The 23,527-nt window shown below is 53.2% G+C and overlaps 2 protein-coding genes across 2 annotated transcripts; both read left to right on the plus strand.

The window, feature by feature from the left end:
• Window positions 1-231: 231 nt before the first annotated feature.
• On the plus strand, window positions 232-9,517 carry FXYD7 (FXYD domain containing ion transport regulator 7; the record flags this gene model as incomplete). The annotated part of the gene is made up of 6 exons (XM_084257911.1): window positions 232-262; window positions 5,524-5,553; window positions 7,160-7,234; window positions 7,360-7,402; window positions 7,560-7,600; window positions 9,151-9,517. 6 exons carry the CDS (start codon window positions 232-234, stop codon window positions 9,171-9,173), a joined length of 243 nt encoding a protein of 80 aa, XP_084114037.1. The 3' UTR covers window positions 9,174-9,517.
• Window positions 9,518-10,762: 1,245 nt separating this feature from the next.
• Window positions 10,763-20,174, plus strand: FXYD5 (FXYD domain containing ion transport regulator 5; the record flags this gene model as incomplete). Its single annotated transcript, XM_084256877.1, has 7 exons — window positions 10,763-10,823; window positions 12,541-12,618; window positions 13,682-13,783; window positions 16,427-16,507; window positions 17,573-17,602; window positions 17,692-17,766; window positions 19,910-20,174. 7 exons carry the CDS (start codon window positions 10,763-10,765, stop codon window positions 19,957-19,959), a joined length of 477 nt encoding a protein of 158 aa, XP_084113003.1. The 3' UTR covers window positions 19,960-20,174.
• Window positions 20,175-23,527: the final 3,353 nt, after the last annotated feature.

A 23,527-nucleotide genomic window follows, 5' to 3' on the forward strand; every position in this document is an offset into this window, starting at 1 on the left:
TGCGCGAGCGCCCGGGAGCCCCCGAGGCCCCCCCAGGAGGCGCCCCCACCCTCGGGGAAGGGGCGGGGACGCGGCAGTGGGCGGGGGCGGGGGCGGCCTGGACGGGGGCGGGCTCTCCGGGCCCCCATTGGCTACGGCGCCCCCCACACCAGGGCTCTCCCCCTCGACCACAGTCCATCCCGCGTCCAGCTGCTGCAGCCGCGCCTCGGCCGTCTCAGCGTCCAGCCCAGCATGGCGACCCCGACCCAGCCTCCCTCGATGGGTGAGCGTCGCCTGGGGAGAGGGCGCAGGGGGGTGCAGGGGGCGCCGGGATCCTAGAGCTTAGGAGAGAGACTCTGGGGACTTTCCAGCCTTGGAAGGGTGGGGAGTGGGCACGGGGAGGCCGCTTCCCCCCCGGGGAGGAGACCCGGGCAGCGCACCCCTTGGCGCCCCTCGGGCTTCCTGGACACCCTCTCCCGCCGGCGTGGTGCCCGCGCGGGACCCGCGGGTGGAGCGAGGCAGGCTGGGGAGCAAGGATGCTCGGGCCGGTAGCTATGGCAACGGGGTGGTTGGTCCAGCACCGCGGCCGGCCGTGGTGGACCGAGAGGAACAGGCTTCCAGGGCGGGAGCTGGCGGGTCTGCAGTCAGCTCTGGAAGATTTCAAGGTTCCTGGGGGGGGGGGGTAATGGGTGGGGGTCTGTATCCCTCTTTTTTTTCCTGCACTGGGTCCTAGGGTGGGTGGTCCCTGCAGTCCCTGACAGGCAGGTTTGGTGGGAAGGGGGTGAAAGTGGATAAGGTAGGCGAGGGAGGGCAAGGAGTGAAAGAGATGGACAGAAGCAGAGACAGCCGGAGGGAGCCTGGAGAGGGACCCAGAGAGCCAGGAGACCCCGGGTCAGAGGCGGGGAGCCCCGGAGAGGAAGACAGTCGGGTGCGAGAATGTGAGACTCAGATTCGGAGACAGTCGGGAGAGGTGGCAGGTGCCAGGGCTGCAGAGACATGGAGAGAAATCAGAGACAGACAGACAGGGAGGGATGGAGGTAGAAGACGGGGGGGGGGGGGGGGGGACAGGGACCCACAGTGCGAGGCAGAGAGAGAAGGGCGGCCTGGGGAGGGCCGGGGCAGGGTGCTGAGCCCTCCTGGCCAGGAATGGGGTAGCACGGGCCGGACCCTCCCAGCCCTCACCCAGAGGCGCACCTGGGTGTGCAAGAAGATGCCCCTCCCTACCCCCATCCAGCCACACAACCATTTACATTTCGCACCCATTAACCCAGTTACGCAGCCGCTTAAACTCTCTCTCCCCCTGACAGTCCCCTTCCCTGAGCTGCTCCGCGGCGGTGGAGCGAGGCGACGAGAGCTTGGGGTGGGAGGGGGGGGAGGGAATAGGGATGACTTCCAGCCCCGAGAGCATAGAGCTGGGCTCCTCGGAGCCCCTGGTGGTGAAGGAAACCCCAATTCCACTCCGATCCCTCCTTCCCTGCCCCCTTTCCGGCAGACGGGGGCTGCTGCACGGAGCCGAGCCATATCTGCAGAATTCAAAGCAGGGCGGGGGGGGGGGGGGCTGCAGAGGCTGGAAGCCACCCTAGGGAGAGGGGGAGGGCTGAGCCAGCAGGCCTGGCGGGAGCCCAGAGCTTTTTTTTTTTTTTGCAGAGATGATGGTTAGCAGGATCGATGGCAACAGCCGGGAAGAGGCGGGAGGACAGATGCCTTAGCCTCCTCCCCCACCTTCCCCCCAGGCCCTGTGTAAGAAGGGACCGCAGGTCTTGGGAAATCCCTGGAGGGTGTGGGGTGGGGAAGGAAAGAAAGCCTGTTGTGCACTGCAAACCGCTTAAGGAAACTAATTAATGAATTGTTGGGGGGTGGGGAGGAAGCTGAGTGCTCTGTCCAGCCATCGGAGAGAGGGGGAGTTGGGGGCAAACAGCTAAGGGTGGGGCAGAGCAGCACTGATGGGCGGGGGTCACTGTCCTGGACTCCCGGTGAAGGACCCTGCTCTTGGCCAGAAGCCAGCCCTGCAGGGGTACATAAGGAGGTGTGAGGAGACAGGGAGTTAGAAACTCAGCCTCCAAGCCCCACACAGAATCCCACCCAGTCTGGGGTGCCCAGGCCCCTCACCTTTTTTCACCTCTCATGATGCTCCTATTGCCATAGCAACCAGCTCCACCCTGGTGTCTCCCTGGCAACTGGCCAGGGACCAGGCACCTTCCTTCTTGGGCTCGTGGCTCCACCCTAGCCCTGCCTGGCCCTGAGGATCCAGTTTGCTGGACTAGCAAAGACCAGAAGAAGAGCTTCTGCATGGAACTTGGGGCACCCAGGGAGTCAAAGAAGATTGTGGGACAGGTGCTCACCAGTGGCAGGGGGGAAGGTGTGTGGAAACACAGAGACCAAAGCAGGATAATCCAACTGTTCCACCTCTGATGCAGCCTAGGTTCTCAGTCACACATTCATTCTAGAAAACTTCTTTAGGAGACTTTTATAAATGCCAGGACGAACAGTAAGATATGGAACAGATGTACTCCTGCTCTGGGTGACAGCCTGGGTGTCTCTAAAGCAGTTTCTCTTCTTGCGCTTCTGAATTTCACCTCCTTGACTTTTGCTCCGTACAAATGTCCCCCACACTGCTATTTATCTGCACTATTATTTATTTTGTATTATATTTTATAATATTAAATAGCATTTAATATTTTTCCTTCAAAGGATTCACTTTTAAAATTTTTAATTAGCTTTATTTTATATGCTCACCACAGATGGAAAATCTGGGTTTTTTTTTGGGGGGGTGTTGCCAGAAAATACCTGATTCTTCCCGCCTGCCACAACTGTGGAAACTAAAAGACAAAGGAATTGAGTCTTTAAGATGCGCTTTAATTAGATCAGCAAGCTAATCTGAGAACGGCTGAGCATCATGCTCCAAGAAAACTGTTCTAACACCTCATCTCTAACAGGCTACTTTTGAGTGAGTTAAACAAAGACAGTTAATTATCAGTGAGCTGCCTTCAGTTAACAACTTCTGGGAGTTTTATGGTGCCCTGTCTCCCTGGCAGCTCCCCTTCCACTGGCATCTGGATTTAGAGCTCTGTACGCTTCACTCCTTCTGGGATGGCTGAGTCTCTGACAGAAATGGCGGCCATCACTCTTCCAGGTGCCTCTTAGACTGGAAAGTTCATTTAGAGCAAACAGTTCACAGGTCACCTAGTGTGTGTACATGCAGATTCCTAATCTATGCATGGCGCCCTGCTCATCCCCTTCCCAACCCCCATCGTGGGGGGAGGGCTTGAAATATAAAAATGATTGTAAACAAGTAGCTCAATCTTCTGTGCCTCAGTGTTGCTGTTTTGTGAGATGAGGATGAAGACAGCCTGTATGTCAGAGAGCTGCTGGAAGATTAAGTGTGCTCTTCCAGAGCTTCAAAGAGAACCTGGCACTGAGCCAGGTTAGATAATGCCATTTAGATAAATAAAGGAGACAACCAAATAATGCCACAAAATCCTCCACAGATATTGTTGCCTAGTGCAGGTTCTGAGCCCGCGGAGGGCTTTCTCTTGGTGGAGAGGGGAGATATTAACAAGGGCTAGCAGGTGTTACAGACACGTTTATTATAGGACAGCACCCCTGTGCTGAATTTGGTGGCAGGAGCACCTACCTGAGGTTTTCTCTATGAAGACTGGGCAGAAAACTGGGAAGGGAGAACTTACATGTTGTGAGAATGGGTGTTATTCAGGGTCTTGCCTAGGTGCCACCAGTATCAGTCAGCATCGGCTAGCATGTGCTGCAGTAACAAATACCACCAGATAATAATCAATGGTTTCTGACAGCCAAGTTTGATTTCTCATACTATTGAGTCCACCAGGGGTGGGCCAGGGGTCTCTACTCACCAAAGAAGACCAGAGCAGCTAACCTCTCTAACAGTCATGTCACCCAATGAAAAGCAAAAGAGAACTCTTGCATAGTCACTGAAGTGCTCTAGCCTGGAAGTGACAAGGAAGTGACAAGGAAGTGACAATGAACTATATCCATTCATAGCTCATTGGCCAGAATTAGTCATGGCTTCATCCAACCTCAAAGCAGCCATCTTTTCCTGAGCCCAGAAGGCGGAAAAACAGTAATGACAACACCTGCATCCCCTCGCACACCTGGGTCCCGTCCCCCTAGGGCTCATGCTTTGAGAATTTGCTCTAGACAAAGTAGACTGTAACGAAGTGTGGGTAGAGGAATCAGGAAGTCATCAGGATGGGTTTCTAAAATGAGAAGGATGTGATGAGCTCTCGTGCAGGGGAATATGATTTGGGTCAGGAAGATGGGAGATGAGGAAAAATAAATCCCCAGACATGCACATATTTTATCTACACATTAGCATTTATGAAATTGGGGTAAGTCTGCCAAAGGAATGGTATTTTCATGTGGTAGAGTTTTATATCTACATATATACTTTATATGTACATACGGTATAGTGTATGTATGTAGGTGTATGTATGTAGGTGTATGTATGTATGTATGTAGGTGCACACATGTGTATAGTGAATACATACATACATACATATATATCTTCACTATACACACTTACTGGGAAGGTAATATGAAGTCAATTTTGAATCTTAAAATGGATGGTGTCTTAGAAATAGGTACTGTAGGGCCTCCCTGGTGGCGCAAGGGGTTAAGCACCGCACTATGAAGCAAAAATGCAGCCTTGGCAGCATGAGTTCAATCACCGGCCAGCCAGAGAGAAACCCACATGGCGAAGCAGACCTCTTCTGTCTGGCCCGCTGCTTCCCTCAGCAGTGTATTTCGATCAATCTGCCTGTTCTGCTCCCCACTCTGTCTCTGGTGAATCCTCTCACCCCACTGCATCTCTGGCCTGTACCCCAGCTCTTGTATGCATAAATAAATGAATCTTTAAAAAAAAGAAATAAGTACTGTAGGATATATATTAAATAGTTATATATTATATATAATATTTAATATAGCATATACTATAATATATAAAATAATATATAAATAATAAATAGTATATCATATATAACATCGTATATGTTCTATAACATTATATACTCTATGGTATAGTACATAATATAGGACATCTCCCTGGCACTGGATTTGGGGGCAGGAATGAGTGGCAGACACAGTGCCTACCTTTTGGAGCTTTCAGGTGACTGAAAAGTTTTAGGGAGTGCTCAGGGGAAACCGATACACTCAGCAGCCTATTAACTCCCAGCATCATATGCAAGTGAATACGTGTTTTGCAGGAAATGAGTCCAGAGTTTAAAATCAGACCTCCACAGGGGCCTTGAACTAAACACATGTACAGTTGGGTGGGCTGTGCACTGCACAAGGGAAGGTGCTGACCGGTGGAAAGAGTGGGGACTGGAATCCAGACTGCTCCACACTCTTCAGCTCTTGTGTCCTGCATTGGGGCTCTATCACCCAGACTAAGAGTCTTCTTCATCTGATTTCTACAGAGAAACCGTTGGTCCTGTGGCCAGATCTGGATCCTCAAAAATGTTAAGAAACCAGTATTGAATTATTTCCCCTCTTTCTCTGCCTTCCTTTCCACAGTTCCTCAGGAATCTGACCCCTTTCACTATGGTGAGTGTGGATGCCGTGAAGAGGGCACCCTGGGGTTGGGTGGTGGGGTGGCTGCCAGTCCCCATGGGTGCTGCTGGAGTAGCCTCAGCTGTGACTGTGTGACACCAGCTAAGCCACTGTCCATGTGACCACGTGGTTACCATTCATATAATCTGGGCTTTTGGAGGGCAGAACCAGATTTGGGGGTGTGGGGTACCCTCTCTGGGCCTCCTTCAGACCATCAGGACTCTGGGCTTGTGCTTTGGGTCATCAAGATGTAATCGCTGAAGCCAGGCTGTCTGGACTGGAATCCTGGCTGATCTACACACTAGCTGTGTGACCTTGGACAAGCAAGCTTGCCTCTCTGTGCCCTTCCATAGAGAAGGGACAACAACAGCTTCTTCCTATAAGGATTGTGGGACAGATTAACCTGGGTCATGCCATGAAATGGTCCCCCCAGCACTGAAGCTCAAAGGAACGACCCCCAGGTCTAGTAGATCTGCCCTAGGTTCCCTCTCAACATCCTCTTGACTTCCCCCTTTGTTCATTCATGCCATTTCTTCAATATGCCAAGTTCTTTTCTACCTCAGGGCCTTTGCACTTGCTGTTCCCACAGCCAGGAATACTCCTCTAGTTCTCCATACGTTGGCGAAGATTCCATTTCTTTCTTCTGGCCTCCAATTAAATACTGACTGCTCTGTTAGGAGAGACCCTTGCCAAGTCCCAGCAAGAGGAGTCAACCCCAATCAGCCATGGCTTTTGGTTTTATTAAAACGTGAAAGTCAGGCTCCACAAGGACAGAGGCCTGGATCACTACTGGTACAGAGCGGGTGCTCCATAAGTTAGGTTTCCAACAAATATTTCCTGTAGTGCATTAGACAAGAGTAATGCTCATGAAGGAAGGAATGCGATTAGAAAATATTGAGAAGAAAATGGGGAATTCTGCAGAGGACAGTCTGAGGAGGTTTCACTGACATGTGAATAAATTCCAGAAGTCAGTGAGAGAGGGAGCCATGTGGATATTTAGGGGCAGAACTTACAGACAGAGGCAACAGCAAGAGCAAAGGCCCTGCGGTAGATCTGTGCCTGATAAATGCCAGGAGCAGCAGTAAGAACAGTGTGCCTGGAGTAGGGGGGAAGAGAAAGGGGTGAGATCTGAAAGGCAACAAGGACTAGATGGTGCAGGGCCTTCAGCCTGCGGTGGGGACTTTGGCTTTTACCAGGAGTCAGAACGGAGTCAGGTGACCCTGAACTGAAAAGGACCCTGATGTGATTCACTGTTACCAGGATCCCTGTGCAAGAGGTGGGGAGATCATAGAGAAGCCTGCTTGCTGCCTTATCCAATGAAGAGGTGATTATATAACATATATAATCACAAGTGTTGAACCACATATATATATTCTTGGCCCAAAGAGTCCAGAAAGTAGGGTAGGGTAGAGGGGTCAAGAGGAGCCCCCAGTGCCCAAGCCCACACTCTCAGTCCTCACATTAACCAGCCAGAGGGCTTCCAGCCTGACCTGTAGCATCTCTGAATTCGGGGCCCCCACTGGGAAGCCTTGCAGCTGGGCTGAGGCTCTAGGAGGGCAGAGAGGCCCCCTGGCTTGATGTCCCGCCTTCCCTCCCCCAGACTATGACACCGTGCAGACCGTGGGCCTGACTCTGGCGACCATAATGTTCGTGCTGGGCATCATCATCATTCTCAGTAAGTGTGACCCCTTCCTGGGCCCAGAACTCTTCAAGGAGGTTCCCCAGCACCTCCAGTTCCCCTGTTGGGTGTGCCTAGACCTCACAGCCTGTGTCCTGTTCTGTCTCCCTCTCTCCTGACAGGCAAGAAGGTGAAGTGCAGGAAGGCGGACTCCAGGTCTGAGAGGTCTGGCAGCACTGGGGAGAGAGGGGAGTGGGGGGAGCCGCCCAGGGTGCAGGGGCGCGTCCATAACAGGAGGGTCTCTGCGCTGGTCATGTGTCCCCATAAAACCTGCCGTAATTAAACTGCTTTATGCTTTTCTCTCCCATCTTTGCCTCCACAGCCCAACATGCAAATCCTGTAAGTCGGAGCTCCCCTCCTCAGGTGAGGATAAGAAAGCTCGTGGGTCCAGGGGGAGGGGAGGCGGGAGCAGAAAGGGGTCATGGGGGTGGATTGCACTGGACCCCCTAGGAATGTCCACCAACTGCTGGACACGGGCCAGTTCAGTAGCAGCTGAGACCGCGCAGATCCCAAATGTTGACCCATGGACCGTCAGTGGGATAGGGAAGGTCTAGAGTCCACGAAGCTTCCAGAAACAAGGACAGAGGCCTAGAAAAGCCAGGACGAATCAGCTCCCTTTGGAGAAAGCCTCCGCCTGTGAAGAGAGGGGCCTGCCGGGCAGCGTGGAGACAGGTTGAGCCTAGAGGAGACAGGAAGAGGGAGCGCTGCCCGCCTTGGGGTCCCGTTGGGAAGATCTGGGGTGCAATGATGGAGAAGGAAGGAAGGAAGGGAGGGAGGGAAGGAAGGAAGAAGAGAGGAGCAGCAGGTTTCTGAATAATTGCATCAAAGTAACGAAAGGGGAGATACAGATGTTACAGATGCAGAAATACAGATGCAGAGATACAGATGCAGAAATACAGATGTTAAAAAATGAAGCTGGCAAAGAGAGAATAGGGCACTTGAGCATGGGAAGAGGGGAAATCTGGGAAAGGGATAAAGAGTGAAGAGGACCAGAGGGTGGCAAAGAAGGTGGATGGTGTGGGAGGGGTGAACACAGAGAGGAAGTGGGGGAGGGGCAGAGGAGGGGGAGAGGAGGGAGCCCCCGGGGATAGTGGCTGCAAGTGGACAGAAGCTGCAAAGGAAGATGGGGTGATGTCGGCTGTAGGAGGGGGATGAGCTTGTAGATGAGTGTGACTCTGGAGGGGTGTTAATTTAATTATGTGAAAATCTCCCCCCCCCCCACCCCGTTCTAGTGGAATGGCATCCTTGCCTGGGAGTTTTTAAATATCAGAGAAAAAAAAAATCAGAGAAGGGAATCTCTCTGCCTCCTACAAAATTCTTGTAACTAAAACGGGCCTCGGGGCACTTGATGTTTGGTTTGGGATTGCATGTGTTTTGTTTCATACACTTTTAATAAGACATGTAGCCGCGAATGGGGTAGCTGGCAGGGGATGGGCAGGCGCCTGGCCCTGGCACTGGGCACGGTCTAAGGTATTGGTGCAGGATTTGGCCCCATTCTGTTAAATGACCTGCCCAAGTGGGTGGGGATGGGCCTTCCTGTTGGCTTCAAGTGCAGGGAGAGGGTGTTGGAAAGGGGTGGGCCGAGGAGGAAGGAGACCCCCTTCCTGGCAGGGGGATGGCCAAGAAAAGCCCAGGCCGGGCCAGGAGTCACCAGTCTCATCGCAGGTGGGTTCCCCTCCACAATAGTGTCCCATGGGGCAGGACAAAGCACCCCCACAGGTGTCCTGATATGGACCAGACATTAGGATGTGGGGAGGCAAGATGGTTCCCCAAGTGCAGCTCAAGGGTGACAGGCCTTGGGGGTCTTGGCTTCTATGGTGAGGGGGTTGCTGCGACCCTGTTAGCTACCAAGGCTCCTACATGTGCTCCTGGTCTCTCTCTCTCTCTTTCTCTCTCTCTCTCTCTCTCTCCAGCCCCTGGAGGTGGTGGAGTGTAAAACCAGCCTGGGGCACCTCCACTGCTGTCCCTACCTGAGTGCAGGAGCCTGAAGACCAGGTGGAGACGGTGGGGACCCCAGCCTTGCTCGGGGGAGCCCTCCCCAATGAGCCACCCCACCACCACGAGACTGGAGCCGCTGCACCCTGACGCCCCTCCCCAGGCCTTGGCAATGACGACCCCCCCAAAGCGCCCATCTGCATCCCAGATCCAGGGACCCAGGCCTCCAGCTCTTGGGGTCCAGGAGTCCACCCCCTGCACCCCAGAATCCCCGTGTACTGCTCTCCTGCACCTCCTTGTCTCCTCCTTGAAGATCCCTTCTCCTGCACCCTCAGTGTCTACGTCTTGAGCTTAATAAATGTGCATTTGGTTTTTTCCCCTGTTCTGTCTGTGTGTTCTCATCTGTGGGGACAAAGGGGGGGCCAAACTGGGGGACCCCTGTCCCTTAGCCCCAAACTTGCTCCCTTCCTTCTCCTGCTTCTTCAGAGTCCCCCGCGGCCTCCTCTCTGAGCCTCTACTGAGTTTCCATTCCCCTCCCTCAGCGTCCCCCCAAGTGGCCCCTTCCCTTCTACTCTCCCAGAGACCCCAAAGTCAACCCCTTCTCCTCCCCCCCAAAGGAACCCCACCCAGCCGAGACCTGCCTGCCCCTGTTCCCCAAACTCACCCTCCCGAGGCCGCGGGTGGCAGCCTCTCACCCCTGCGCCCCCACCGCCCTCAGCATCTCCCCCTCCTGCTCCCACCCGAACTCTGAAGCCAGGAAACCCAAGAGGAAATGACTGCGCCCGTCTGGGTCCCGCCCGCCGGGCTCCCCTGGCCACACCCTCCGCCTGGAAGCAGCAGCGGCCGCAGCACGTCCCCACGAGGCCGCCGCCCGCCGGAGCCGCCGCGCCGTGAGTCTCCCCGCCGCGCCGCCCTCCGCCCCCTCGGGGGTCCGGCTCAGGTGGGGCGCGGGCCGATCTCGGGGCCTCTGCGCCCCATTGGTGCTCTCTCCTCTCCCCCTCCGCGGTTACCCCACCCCGGGAGGCACAGAGCTGCGCCCCAGCTCCCGCGCCGCGCCCCGGTGCCTCCATCCCTCGCCGGGCTTCCCAGGGCCGCCGCCACCGCTGCCCGCCCCAGCCCCGCCGAGGCCCCTGACACCGAGTCACTTTTTCCTCTGAGATCAGGAGCCGATTAGTCACTCTTCCTCCCTGCCCCTCCTGGCGGACTCCTGTGCTCCGGACGGGCGCGCAGGGTGAGCCCCAGAGCACGTCCATCCTGCCCTCCAAGTCCAGGCAGCGCTTACCTTGGGAGGCGCAGGGGCGCCTCTTTCCTGCAGGGTGTCCCCGTGCTGCTACCGGAGCCCCAGTTCAGTCTGATGCTTGAGTTCTTTGGGGACCTGCAGAGGGAAGAAGGGAGTGGCGAGTGGAGTGGGGACCCCCTTTTCTGAAATCCTCCTCCTGCCCCAGCAGCTAGCTGACAGCCCCCCAGGCGGACTCGAAAGCTGGAGGCAGCTGCTGAGGGTTGGGGCAGGGGCTGCAGGGGCCTCCTGGGGTCTCCCCAGGGCTGCCTCCCTGACAGCTTGGCTGATTCCAGTTCCTCCTTGCCCCACAGATGTCGCCTGCTGGTTGCCTGTGTCTCCTCACCCTCGTTGGCCTGATTCTTCCCGCCAGAGGTAAGGCCTAGCCCTGGTCTCCACCCCGCAGAGCCCCCAGCCCCTCCTCTGAGCTGCTGGGTGGGCACCTGGAAGGTCTGGATGCTCCTGTCTGTGTCTTCAGGCCCCCACTGAGCTGGCCCCAGGAAGTGAGCATCCCCATGAGGGGCCAGAGTCACACCCTCTCTGGAACCCTCAGCCTGGGTGGCTGCTTCCAGCAAGTCTGGCCAGGGCCTGTCCTGCTGAGTAGCCTTCACTTCACCTCCAAGAAGAGGACAAGGAGTTTGATTTGGCGGCGAGACAGGTGTTGGTTTTCCACTTGGCAGCCAGGAACCCTGGGTTCCAGCAAAGTCCTGCCTGGATCACTGGGAGGCGCAAGTTAGCAAAGAGGATGGGATGGGGCAGGCCCAAGTAGCAGAGATGCCTTCTCCGGTCCTGGCAGTGTCTCTGAGGGCATTTGCAGGTGCTTTTGAGAAGTCTGGTGCTGGGTGCGTTCATTCGTTTTAGCTTCAGTTCTATTATGTGTATTGTCATGTCCATTTTACAGATGGGGAAACTGAGGCTCAGTGAATGGAAGTAGCCTGTGCCAGAGGGGCCAGGATTCCAAGCCTCCTGGAATCTAGAGCATACCCTCCCCTGTAGCTCTTCTCATTTCTCTTTGATAAAATGGTTCTTCAGTCATTCAATTAGTTTTTGTTGAGCAGCTACTATCTACCAGACCTTGTTCTAGGCACTAAGGACACAGCGATGAATAAAACAGGAGTTCACATTCTACTTTGGGAGACAGACATTAAACAGTCTGCCAGAAACTTCTAGGGTGTGCTGGAAGGTGGGACACACAACGGGCAACAAGAAGGGCAGAGGAATGAGGGTGGTTTAAGTAGGGCGGGAAGGAAAGGCCTCAGCAGAAGGTGACGTGTGGGCAGGCATTTGAAGGATGAGGGGGTGAGCTGAGTAGGGATGGGGGCATGAGTGCTGAGCGGTGAGTGCAGAGCAGTCAGCCGGCCCGTGATTGGCGTGGGGTCAACAAGGCAGAGTGGGAAGGGGAGAGGTCAGACAGGTGTCAGGGGACCAGCCAGAGGAGGGACTTATGGGCTGGGCGAGGACTTGGGTTTTTCTAGGATCCAGGTGGAGCAGAGCAGGCTCTTAGCCAGCAGAGCTGCTGGGGGAGCTTCTTGGGCTCCCTGTGGCTATGTGCTGGGAACAGGCTGTGGGGACAGGGACAGCAGCAGGGAGACTGGGAAGGACACTGGCAAGGATGGAGACTGGATCAGGGTGGGGGCAGTGGATAGGTCCAGTGCAGAAAACATAAAAGCAGGGGGGGACACCCTTCCCCCTCCCTACATCTCCTTTCCTCCTCTTTACAGCCCTGAGAAGTAGATGCAGTTATTATCCCCGCTTTTCTGCCGAGACAAGTAAGGCTCGGTGAGGGGGCTTCATTTGCTCCAGGTCACACAGGGAGGAAGCTGTTGGGAATAGAAATTGAAAGCAGGGCCCTGGTTGTTGACTCGTAAGGCTCCTCTCCCATTGCACAAAGAGAGGGGCTGCAGGAGAGTACAGGGAGGCAGCCTTTCCTCAAACACTTCCAGCATCAGGGTTGACACTGCCAGAGAAGATCGATCAAAGAACAGCAGACAGGACCTCCCAAGTTACCCCCAAGTTTTCAGAAGGGAGGGCAGGTGGATGAGAGAAGAGGGATCAGAGGGTCCTCCATGATTTCTTATCCTTGATTTCCCAGGACAGAAGTTGGAGAACACATCCATTTCTCCAGACTACACTGGCAATACGGACATTTCTACCGAGTCTGAACTCCAGGGTAAGGAAAGAGGAACAGATCTATTAAGATCCTATCACTGCAAATCACAGTAAAAGAAATCTCAAGTTTGGACCAAATAGGAATTTTTGGGTTTGTGAGACTGAAAAGACTAAGGCTAGACCTTCAGGTATGGCTGGATCTAGGTGCTCAGCTGATACTATCATGATGGAGTCTGTTCCATTTTCTGTGTTGGCTTTATTCTCAAACAGGCTCTCCTCTTATTGGGCCAAGAGGGCCTCTAAGAACGAGAGAAAGAGAATTTCCCTTTTCACAATCCAACACCCTGGTTCTCTCCCCTGTCTCTGAGCGGCCCCCACTGTAGGCATAGGATTGGGGTTGCTCCCCAGTGATGCTGTATCATGTGGGTATCAACTTTAGAAAATGGACTGAGAGGTGCATTTGCGTGAGCTTAAGAATATTATATGATTGTTTCTGTGCAACTTGCTTTTTTCCCCCTCTATGCAATAGTGTTTGGGAGCTCTTCCCATGTCCCTTTATACATTCTGATCTTGGCACTTTTCACAGCTGCATAGTATTCCACAGGGGCTCTGTGCCCAGTGAATGAAGCCCTGCCCATCTCCATGAGCATCTTGGTAGTTTCTCCTGCTACACATAATGCCCCACAGTGAGCGACTCAGACTCTTCCTCCTCAGGGAACCCCTTACAGCATGTCTTAAGTGTGGGTTATGGTTCTAAATATTTTCCCTGTGTTTGTCCTTTCAATCCTCACACAGACTCTCTGAGATAGAAATGGCCTGTATTCCCCTTTATAGACAAGGGACAAGGGCTTAGGGTAACTCTCCCCAGATGTTTCAGCAAGTTGGGATCAAGCCTGGGATTGGGGTCCACAACCCTTTGGGACACTAAAGTTTGTTTTAAAAGCCACTCGGAAAAGGACTGCCCTGCTGTGCACCTCAAACCAGCAAGAGTCCCGTCATGACCCACAGTGACACTTGGCATGTGAATGTCTTTGATCTGGCCAACCCGATGGGTTGTCGATCGGGGATCTACTGTCTCTGAGTCACTGTTTCTCACTCTCCCCTTCTTGCCCTTCCGACTCAAGAAGAAACAACACCGATCCAGTGGGAGACCCAGACCCAGCACCCTAGCGGAACGAATGAGCTTCTAACATCAGACCCCAGCGTGGACAAGGGCCTAATGCAAGGTAGGGCCTGGCACTGAGAAGTGTGGCATAGGAATTTTGTTTATTTTTTTTGTCTAGGTCAGCATTTCCCCAAGGACGTTTCTCAGGGCATCTGTTTGGGGAACTGTTAAGACGTTTTCAGAAAAAAAAATTATTTCAGTTTGTGGTCAGACATACTTGGGAAACTGAAAGTTGAATGTTTCTTTGTGGTGGGATTTCTGCCTCTGCCTCTCTCTGCAGCAGGTGTCTGTAAGGAAGCACCAAGTACAAAGTGCTTCCCCAGCCTGACAATGCAGGACCCTGTGGTTCAGACCCCTACCCAGGACTGGTGCTAGAAATTGTAGCTGTGGGTGGTTCCTAGTGCAGGAGCTTCCCAGTTGCAGAATACAGAACACCCTACTTAAAAAATAATTATTGGAGGGGCTCCCTGGTGGCACAAGGGGTTAAAACACAACCTATGAAGCTATCAGCAGCCACTGCAGCACGAGTTCGATCCCCACCCAGGGAGGAGACCCTCATGGCGCAGCAGACCTGTCCTGACTTGCCTGCTGCTCCTCTCAGCAGTGTATTCCAGTCAATCTGCCCGTTCTGCTCCCCACTCTGTCTCTGGTGAATCCTCTCACCCCTCACACCTCTGGCCTGTACCCCAGTTCTTGTATGCATAAAGAAACAAATCTTAAAAAATAATTATTGGATATAAATGTTCTGCACAGTCCAGAGGTATGGATTTTAGGTACGGCTGTATCAAGGGGCTCCAGCACCTCCACCAGGACAGATTTGCTCCCTCTCATAGCTCTATTGTCCTCATCTACAAGTGACATTTTTCCTCTTGGTGGCAAAGATGGTCCCAGTGTTTGAAGTTTCTGGGCTACGCCTTCAGTAGAAAGATGACATCTCTTCCTTATTACTTAAGGCCCAGAGGCTAGAATTGACTCCTACTGGCCCAGTTGGAATCACATGTCCATGTGTGACCTGGGAGCCAAGGAAATGAACTGCTCTGATTGGTCAGACCTGATTCTTGTGTCCCTCCCTGGGGGGCTAAGGAATGGGGGGGCCAACCCTGACCCTGCTTGAACCACATAGCCCAAGAGTCAGGAAAGGAGTGGCTCCCCTCAAGATAAGCCAATTAGAGAGAGGGGACTGGGCCCAGTGAAGGTGGCCTCTAATACTTGTGTGTTGATCCATTTTGGAGGGGCAGCCCCCACCCGCAGGGACACACTATAGCATACTCTGCCACCAAGATGCATGCACATCTGTGCAGTCTGGGCACTGCACAAGCGCACACCTGGAAGGCCTGCCAGTCCCCTTGTAGATTTTTATAATCGTTACACTTTTCCAGTGCTGGCAGACACGCATCTTCTCCTGACTGTTAAACAATTATACAACCAATAAAATGAAGTGTAGCGGGACGGGGCTTTTCTATTTTGCACAGAAGTGCCCCTAGGGGGGACGTAGCCACACCTCCCAACTGAGAAAACACTTTCATGGCTCTGAATTCAATTCCTGGAGTTCTTGCTGACCTGAGTCACTGTCCTTCCAAGTACCTGGTGGCAGAGACGCACCTGGTGGAGGGAGACTAGGAGCCGAGTGGTAAAAACACTGGGGAGCCTCAGCATCTCTCTCCCTCTTCCTCCTGGCGGGGAACTGGCACCTGTCAGCTGCCAGCTCAGAGTCCCCAATGTCCACTCCTAGTCCCTGCTTGGAATTGCAAGGAGACTGAGTCCCGTGCTCCCCCTTGTGGCTGGGTTGCAGCAGGAGAACCAGATGGGCCAGGGAAGCAGGGAGCCGGTCTTGGGACTGGCACCCGCAGACAGCACAGCCAGCGCTAACCCTGCTGCCCTGGCTTCTGGAACACAGCCAGTCCACGCTCACAGCCACTCTATGTACTGGGAACGGCCGCATCCCTATTACAGGGAAGGAAACCGCAGCCCAGAGAGGTTACTCAGCCAGCCCTAGGCCACACAGCCCAAAGTAGCAGAACCAGGATTTGAGCACAGGCCCTCAAGCTCCCCTGCACAAGAGCACCACACACCACCCAGCCGTCCCCCACATTTCCTGGGGTCCCTGCATCTGCCTCTGCTGCTAATCCTGTTTATACCTCCCCCAGCATCTCAGAGTCCCTGGCTGCCAGTTCATAGTTAAGGGTGAGGCACTGAGAGAGACCTTGGGGTTCGGGCTCATGAGGCAGCTTCTTCCCCTGCTGCCTTCCCCTTGGGGCATCAGGTAGGGGTGACCCCTTGTGGGGACACTGCTCTGTGTCAGGGGGGCAGGCCTAGAGAGCATCGATTTTTTTTTATAAAAGAGAAACTCTGTGGAGGTTTTAGGCTGGAAACAGAAGCAAAGTTCAAAATGTTTTAATACAAGAATCTCCAGACTCTGTCCCTGGGCCAGCCCCTGGAGGCCGCTGCCTGGTTATGACCCTTTCCTTCCTGGACCACAGGATGGGTCAGGAAGCCCTAGGAGAGGGCCCAGGGGCTCCTTGGGGCTTGGGTCAGTTTAGTATCTCCATATGAGCCATTTCTTCCAGGGGAGGGTGTGGGGGAACCTTGGCCGGGCTCTGAATGTTTAGGAAGAGGAGCTTCTCCCTGATACACATGTAAGTCGTCCCTTGTTTCTGGCCTCACTGGCTCTACCCCCATCATTTGCTGGCCGCTTTTTCTACAGATCCAGCTAAAGGCACCACACCCTATGAGAGAGGAGTCCCAGCTGGCAAAGGCAACTTGGATCCTGCCCCCAGGTCAAGTGGTCAGTAACCCCCTTCCCAGATGGAACCTGGCCATCACCTATGCCCTGCGTGTCTTTGGCTGCTGCAGCACTGCCAGCAGACTAGTCTCAGTAAACAGTGTTGGGTGAGCCCATGATGTCACATCGGGCAGAGGGTGGGCACAAGGTAGACATGGAATAAATGTCTGATAGAAGACTTGAATGCATAAATGAGTGCCACACGTGTGAACCACCCCAAAACGCCATGGCTTGAAATGACTATTTAGCACTCAAGTTTGCAATTTGGAATTTAGTCTGGGCTCAGTGGGGTTGTTCCGTGGTCTCAGCAGATCTCTGACTTGTGCAACTGAGCTCAGTTTGAGGTCATCAGGGAGCTCTGCTTTTAGGGCACCTTGATTTTTTAGGGCAACCTCATGGTTTTATTGTTCCCTTTCTGCCCAGCCAAACCCCAATAAATGACTGCAAGAGATAATCCCATGGGTCATGTAGAGAGGTCATTCATTCAAAAAAAATTCATTGAGGGCCTCCCTAGTGGCGCAGGGGTTAAGTCTCAGCGCTATCACGCTATCAGCAGCCACTGGGGCCTGAGTTTGCGCCTCTGCCAGGGATCTACCCACATGGCGCAGCAGACCTCTCTTGTCTTGCCCGCTGCTCCCCTCAGCAGTGTATTTCTTCAGTCTGCCTGTTCTGCTCCCCACTCTGTCTCTGGTGAATCCTTTCACCCCTGCACCTCTGGCCTGTACCCCAGTTCTTGTATGCATAAATAAATAAATCTTTAAAAAAATCTGTACCAGACATCTGTGGATGTCTGGGGAAGGGTGTCCTGGGCAGAGGGAGTAGTCGGTGTAAAGGCCCTGAGGCCAGGAGTCTGGCATGCTCACCCTTAGGGCAGCCAGTGGGGTTGGAGGAAGGGCGAGAGTGAGAAGAAGAGAAGAGCCAAATTGCATGCCATGTGAGGATTTGGGGTTTTGTCCTAAATTCACTGAGACTGAGACCCAGGGCCTCTTCTCCCTGGCTCCACCATTCGCTGATTTACTCTGCAAACCTTTGCTGAACTCTGACCTGTTCCCCATCTGTCCCCTCCAGGTTCAAGTGAAGATAACCCTTTCTACTATGGTAAGTTACCCAGGGGAGGGTTGGGGGGACAAGCAGGGAGAAAGGGGAAAGGCCCCTCTCACCATGCTCCCCTGTTTTTCTCTCTGCAGACGTGTACACACTCCGGAAAAGGGGGCTGATCATCGCAGCGGTGCTGTTCATCACAGGCATTGTCATCTTAACCAGTGAGAGGGGGAGAGGGGAAGGGATCTAGGGAGGGAGGGAAGGAGGGAGGAGGACCCTTGAAGTCTCCTGGGTAAGGCTGTTTTATTTTTATTTTTAAAAATTTATTTATTTATACATACAAGAACTAAGGGACATGCCAGAGGTGTGAGGTTCAGAGGATGCACCAGAGACAGAGTGGGAAGCAGAACAGGTGGATTGACTGAAATACACTGCTGAGGGGAGCAGTGGGGAGTCAGGAGAGGTCTGCTGTGCCATGTGGGTAGCTCCCTGGCCGGGGATCAAACTCATGCTACGGTGGCTGCAGGGAGCTTCTTAGTGCTGAGACTTAACTCCTTGTGCCATAGGGAGGCTGGGTGAGGCTGATTTAAATGAGGCATATCTGTTGGCTCAATCGCCATATGAACAACCCCAGAATTCAATGACTTCGATGAGAACCATTTATTAGTTCTCAATTCTGCAATTTGGAAATGTAGGCTGGGCTCCGCAGGTTGGTTCTTCTGGTGGCTGCTGGATGTACTCACATATCTAAGGCCAGGTGCAGGTCAGCAGGGAGCTCTGTTTCTAGAGGTGTCTGGGGTCTTTGCCTGGTGTCTCATCCTCCAGGAGCTTAGCCAGGGGTCTAAAGGAACGCGTAAAAGCACACAAGCCCTGCACTTGTGTCCTCCGCCACATTCAAATGGATAAAGCAAGGCACGAGACCCCTTCATTCCAGAGGTCAGGAAATAAACTCCACATCTTAAAGACCAGAGAGGCCAAGTCACATGAAGAGACACGGATACTAACAGGGAGGGGCAGTCACCATGCTGGGGAGGGGGGTGTTCCCCCAGCCTCTGCAGGGGTGTGAGGCATGAGAGAGACCAGGAGGGAGCTGATGGGTGAGGATGGAGTCCTCACCCTCAGGGGGCAACCCCTCTCATTCAGCTGAGCAAGAATGAGGCGGACAGGTGGAGCCCCAGAGCAGCCAGCTTTCAACAGCTAACGTGTGTGTAAAAGCTCACTGGGCCTGGGTGTCGGGGGCCTGTATCACTCAGGTCAGGGCGGTGACAAAGGTTGATTAGAGAGTTTAATGGTGGCATGGGTGGGGGTGATGGAGGACAGCACCCCATTTTACCAGGGCCAGCAGCAGTGTGGGGAGTGTGGTCACCCCAGCCTAAAGGGGCGAGTGCTGTGGCAGGCAGGTGGGGGTGCAGCTGCAGAGGCTCATAGACAGGAGCTGGTTCCTAGGAGATCACCCCAGCCTGGCCTCTCCAAAGCCCAATGGGAGGGAGGTGGGTAGAGGGGATGAGATGCCCGGCCTGCCTCCCCCTCCTGGCAGTGCTGAGTAGACTGGGGTGTTGCTCTCAGGTCAGCCTCCCAGGAGGGCCAGAGGGAGGTTACCAAGCAGAGAAATAATTTTTTTTGTTGTTTTTTAAATGTCGGTTATATAAAACACAAGCTTGCCGGCTCTGGTAAAATGCCTAACTACCACAGGTTTCTCTATTTTTGTCCAGCTTCCACATCGGGCAAGTGGGCACAGCCATATCTTTTTTGCCTTAGGGTGGAGCAGGTGGATAGTAATAATAATCAATAATCAATAATAATAGCGAGTCAGATCGCTGACGGTGCCCGAGCCGTGCTGAGTCCAGGGGACACGCACGGTCACCTCAGTCATCCAGCGTGTTTGTCCCTCCTGACTGTTGGGGCCACCCTCTCCTCTGTGGGAAAAGCGGGACTCGGAGAGTGGAGGGTTTGCCCACAGTCACAGCACATGAGAACCGGAGAAGGACGGGCGGAGATCTGCAGGAGGGCAGAGCCTGAGCATTAGCTCTGGGGCCATAAATTGCTTCCAGAACAAACATTTGTGCCAACCTGTGTAGGGGACTCGACCCTGGTCCCCGCCCTCGGGGAGAGGGGCAGGTGGCTGAAAACCCAGATGTCAGACATTTGTGAGCTCGAGTGGATGCAGAGGAAAATATAGATGTTAAGGCAAATAAAGGAGAAGGATTAGACTGAGGGATCGGGGCCCTGCACCAGCTCCCATGGCCTGCTGAGTTGCTTTGGAGCTTCTGGGGGGCATGACGGATGAGCCCGGCCCTATAGCATCGGGGCAGACACAGGAATCCACACCAGCTCCTGAAGGAACCATGCCTTCCTTCCGCACAGGTGGCAAGTGCAGGCGGTTGCCCCAGTTATGCCGGAATATTTGCAGGTGAGTGCACCGGAAGCAGGGGCCGACGATCTGATGGGCACGCTAAGACCCAACCCACGCTGGCTCACGCGCCCAGCTCCTCCCTCCTCTGGCAGAGACTACACAGTGGTCAGTGAAGCCCAGCTGGCAAGGGATGACATGGACGGATTCTGAGCTGAGGCCAAAGGCAAAGCCCCCCCCCCCCAGTCGCCCATTGTGTTCTAACAGTAAATCCTGGTGTTCCCCACCCGTGTCTCTGATCATTCCTCACCGGGAGTGGAAGGGGAGCGGCAGAGGCAGGGGGAGGCCCACTGAGGAGTCAAATCAGGGGGTCACAGACTCACAAACCCAGGAAGGTCAAACAGTGAATGAAAGGTCCCTGGGGTGGGGGGAGGGATTGGGTAGCAGGGCACAGAGAGAGTCATGGCTGGGTTCTGCCCTGGCCTGGCTGAGGTGCAGAGCCAGGCCTTCTAAAGTCTGAGGTTCCCAAGGGCCCAAAACATGGCTGGGAAGGGGCCTAGGCTCTGGTGGGCATGTCCTGAAGGCCTTGGGGGTAGGGCTCCACCAGATGAGGCCGGAGGTGGCCTCCGGCTTCTGAAGTGCAGGGCTGTGGGGTGTCAGGGGGAGGGGTGTCTGCCCCGGGTTGAAGGGTCATCGTGCCAAAGTAAAGAGACAAGGTGGCTCACAGGTGGTTGCATAATCGTTTTCACAGACGTCAGGTCTCACGGCCTGCTTGTGGGTCACAAAATCAGCTCAACAGGCTGTGAGTTGCTTAAAAAGAAGTAAAAGAAACACTAAAGAGAAAATATCAGAGTGTATCACAATAAGGCGGTATAATAACATTCATTACCCTCCCCACAATGTCTGTTGCACTTTCACCCCCGCCCTGCTACCATGACTCACTTTCTTTTTTAGAGATCAACTCTCTTTTTAACTTAAATGTATTTATTTTAAAAGACACAATAATCTGTGGAGAACCAGTACTGCTTCCTACACACAGAAGACGGCCATAAAGATAAATGCAATGAAAACAAACAAAGAAACAGATAAACTCTGTTCTGGCTGATACCGAGTTGCTGGCCAAGGGCTCTGAGCCAGAGGCCAGAGTCCACTCTGTTGAACCCGCCAAGTGACCCGACTTTCCAAAGAGATCACAGAGCCCGGGGTGGGGGGTTCCCACACCACCTTCGCTTCTCATGCCAACTGAAAGTTTGAGGGCCTCCAGACCACCCCTGGTTTTGGCAATCATCAGGAGGACCCCAGAACTCATGGACAGCTGTGACCCTCATGGTGGTGGTTTATTACAGTGAAAGGGGCTAGATTAGAACTAGCCAAGGAAATTGACACTCAGGACAGGGTCCAGGAAGCTCGAAGCTTCTAGCTGTCCTCTCCTGGGGGAGCCGCGGAACCTGCTAGCTTCTGGCAATGATGTGTGACCATCCACGGGAACCCCCCCCAAACTGACCACCCACATGATCACCATAGTTTCAGCCCCTCCGGAGTCTGAGCAGATACCTGTGGCCCAAAGCCACCCGCAACAACCGCACTGTTAGAAACTACCTGTGGCCCAAGATCCCAGGGGAAATAGGTGTTTGCAAGCAGGACACCCCACGGGCTTAGAGGTTACCTCCCAGGAGCTGAGGGTAAGTTTAATTCTTCCCTACACAGACACACTCTCCTTCTTGTCATTGGGGGGAATTAAAAAATATTCAGGGAGTGATTGACTCTCTTGTGATGTGACTCAAGGTGAGCTCGTGTTCCCTGGCGCCCTCTCACACGGCGTCCAGGAATCCCAGCCCTGTCTGAGGAGTCGACAGCTTGGGGAGCCCGAGGCCTCCCAGGCAGAACAGGGGCAGTACTGACCACCACGTGGACCCTGAGGAGCTGGCGCTCAGCGTCCATCCCACCACCACCCCACCTTCTCATGGGAGGGAGATGCAAAAGCTGGTACTATGTCCCTCCATGCCCCTGAGCTGGGGTTCTGGACATGAATTTTACTCTGTGAGATGTGGAGGTCCAGAAGGGGCAATCTTTCTGCTTATTTGCCTGCTTTCTGCAGGTCAGTCCAGTGTGAAGATGATGAGCTTTTGGTCACATCATTCTAGCACCCAGTCAGGAGCCCGTGGGCATTAACAGGCAACCACATGCCAAGAGAAAAAAAAGGCTATCTAGATGATCACATGAAAAGATAGATCCTCATCTCATCACCATCAGTACAAGGCAGATGGAAGCCAGGATGAGACACCCACAGAATGGTGAAAATTAAAAAGTGACAATATTTTTATTGTCAGTATCACCAAGATTGACAATACTAAGTATCGAGAGAGAGATGGAACACATAGGATATTCATATGTTTCTGGTGAGAGGGGTAAATTGGTACTATCACTTTAGAAAATTATTGGTTTTATAGAGCTTCCATATGATCCAGCAATTCCACCCCTAGGTATTTACCCAAAGGACACAGAAACATCAATTCCAAAGAGCACCTGCACCCCTATGTTTATAGCAGCACTGTTTACAATAGCTAAGCTTTGGAAACAGCCCAAATGCCCAAAAATAGGTGACTGGATCAAGAAGATGTGGCACATATACACCATGGAATATTACTCAGCATTCAAAAAAGATAAACACATGCAATTTGCAGCAACATGGATGGCGCTGGAAGGGATCATGCTCAGCGAAATAAGCCAGAAAGAAAAAGAAAAATACCGGATGGTCTCACTCATAGCAGGAATCTAGAAAACTTAAATAAGGGACCAGGAAAAAGAATAGCTATAAGAAAGAATATATCAAAATCAACAAACAACTATGAACCAGAGACACTCTATGGGGGGTGGGGGGTGGGGAAAGGAGGGCTTGGAGTCAAAATAAGGGGGTTGTAATTGCATGGGGAATATAAAATAAATTTTATTTTATTTATTTTTTTATAATTTTTTTTTAATAGAGGCATGTTTTATTTATTTATTTATTTGTTTGTTTGTTTGTTCGTTTTGTTTATACATGCACTGGGTACAGTCAGAAGCGCGGGAGGGCGAGAGGATTCACCAGAGCCAGAGCGGGGAGCAGAGCAGGCAGAAGGACCGAAGGACACTGCTGAGGGGAGCAGCGGGCAGCAGGAGAGGTCTGCGCGCCATGTGGGACCTTCCTCCGGTGGCCGGGGAGCAGCCGGGGATCGAACCGGCGCCGCAGAGGCCGCGGGCAGCTTCGCAACCCAGCGCTCAACCGCTGCGCCACCGGGGAGGCCCATAAAATAAATTTTAAATTAAAAAAAAAGAAAATTATTGGTTTTCTTAAAAGGTAAACATGTACTTAATCTATGGCCCAGCAATTCAATTCTTATGTAGCTACCCAAGAGAAATGAAACCAGATGTCCACAGAGAGATGCCCTTGAGTGTTCGCAGCACCGTCACTTGTGATAGTGAAAAATCAGAAACAACCTAGATGTCCATTTGCATAGGAGAGTAAATACAGGTGATGGCATCTGTGGCAGTGGAGTATTACTCAGCCACGAAAAAGGAGGGACTACTGCTAAACCCACCAGCTTGGACACATCTCAAAAACACTATGCTGAATGAAAGAGGAGTCCAAGAAC

The sequence above is a fragment of the Talpa europaea genome, assembly GCF_964194135.1.
Source record: "Talpa europaea genome assembly, chromosome: 16".
Classification (NCBI taxonomy): Eukaryota; Metazoa; Chordata; class Mammalia; order Eulipotyphla; family Talpidae; genus Talpa; species Talpa europaea.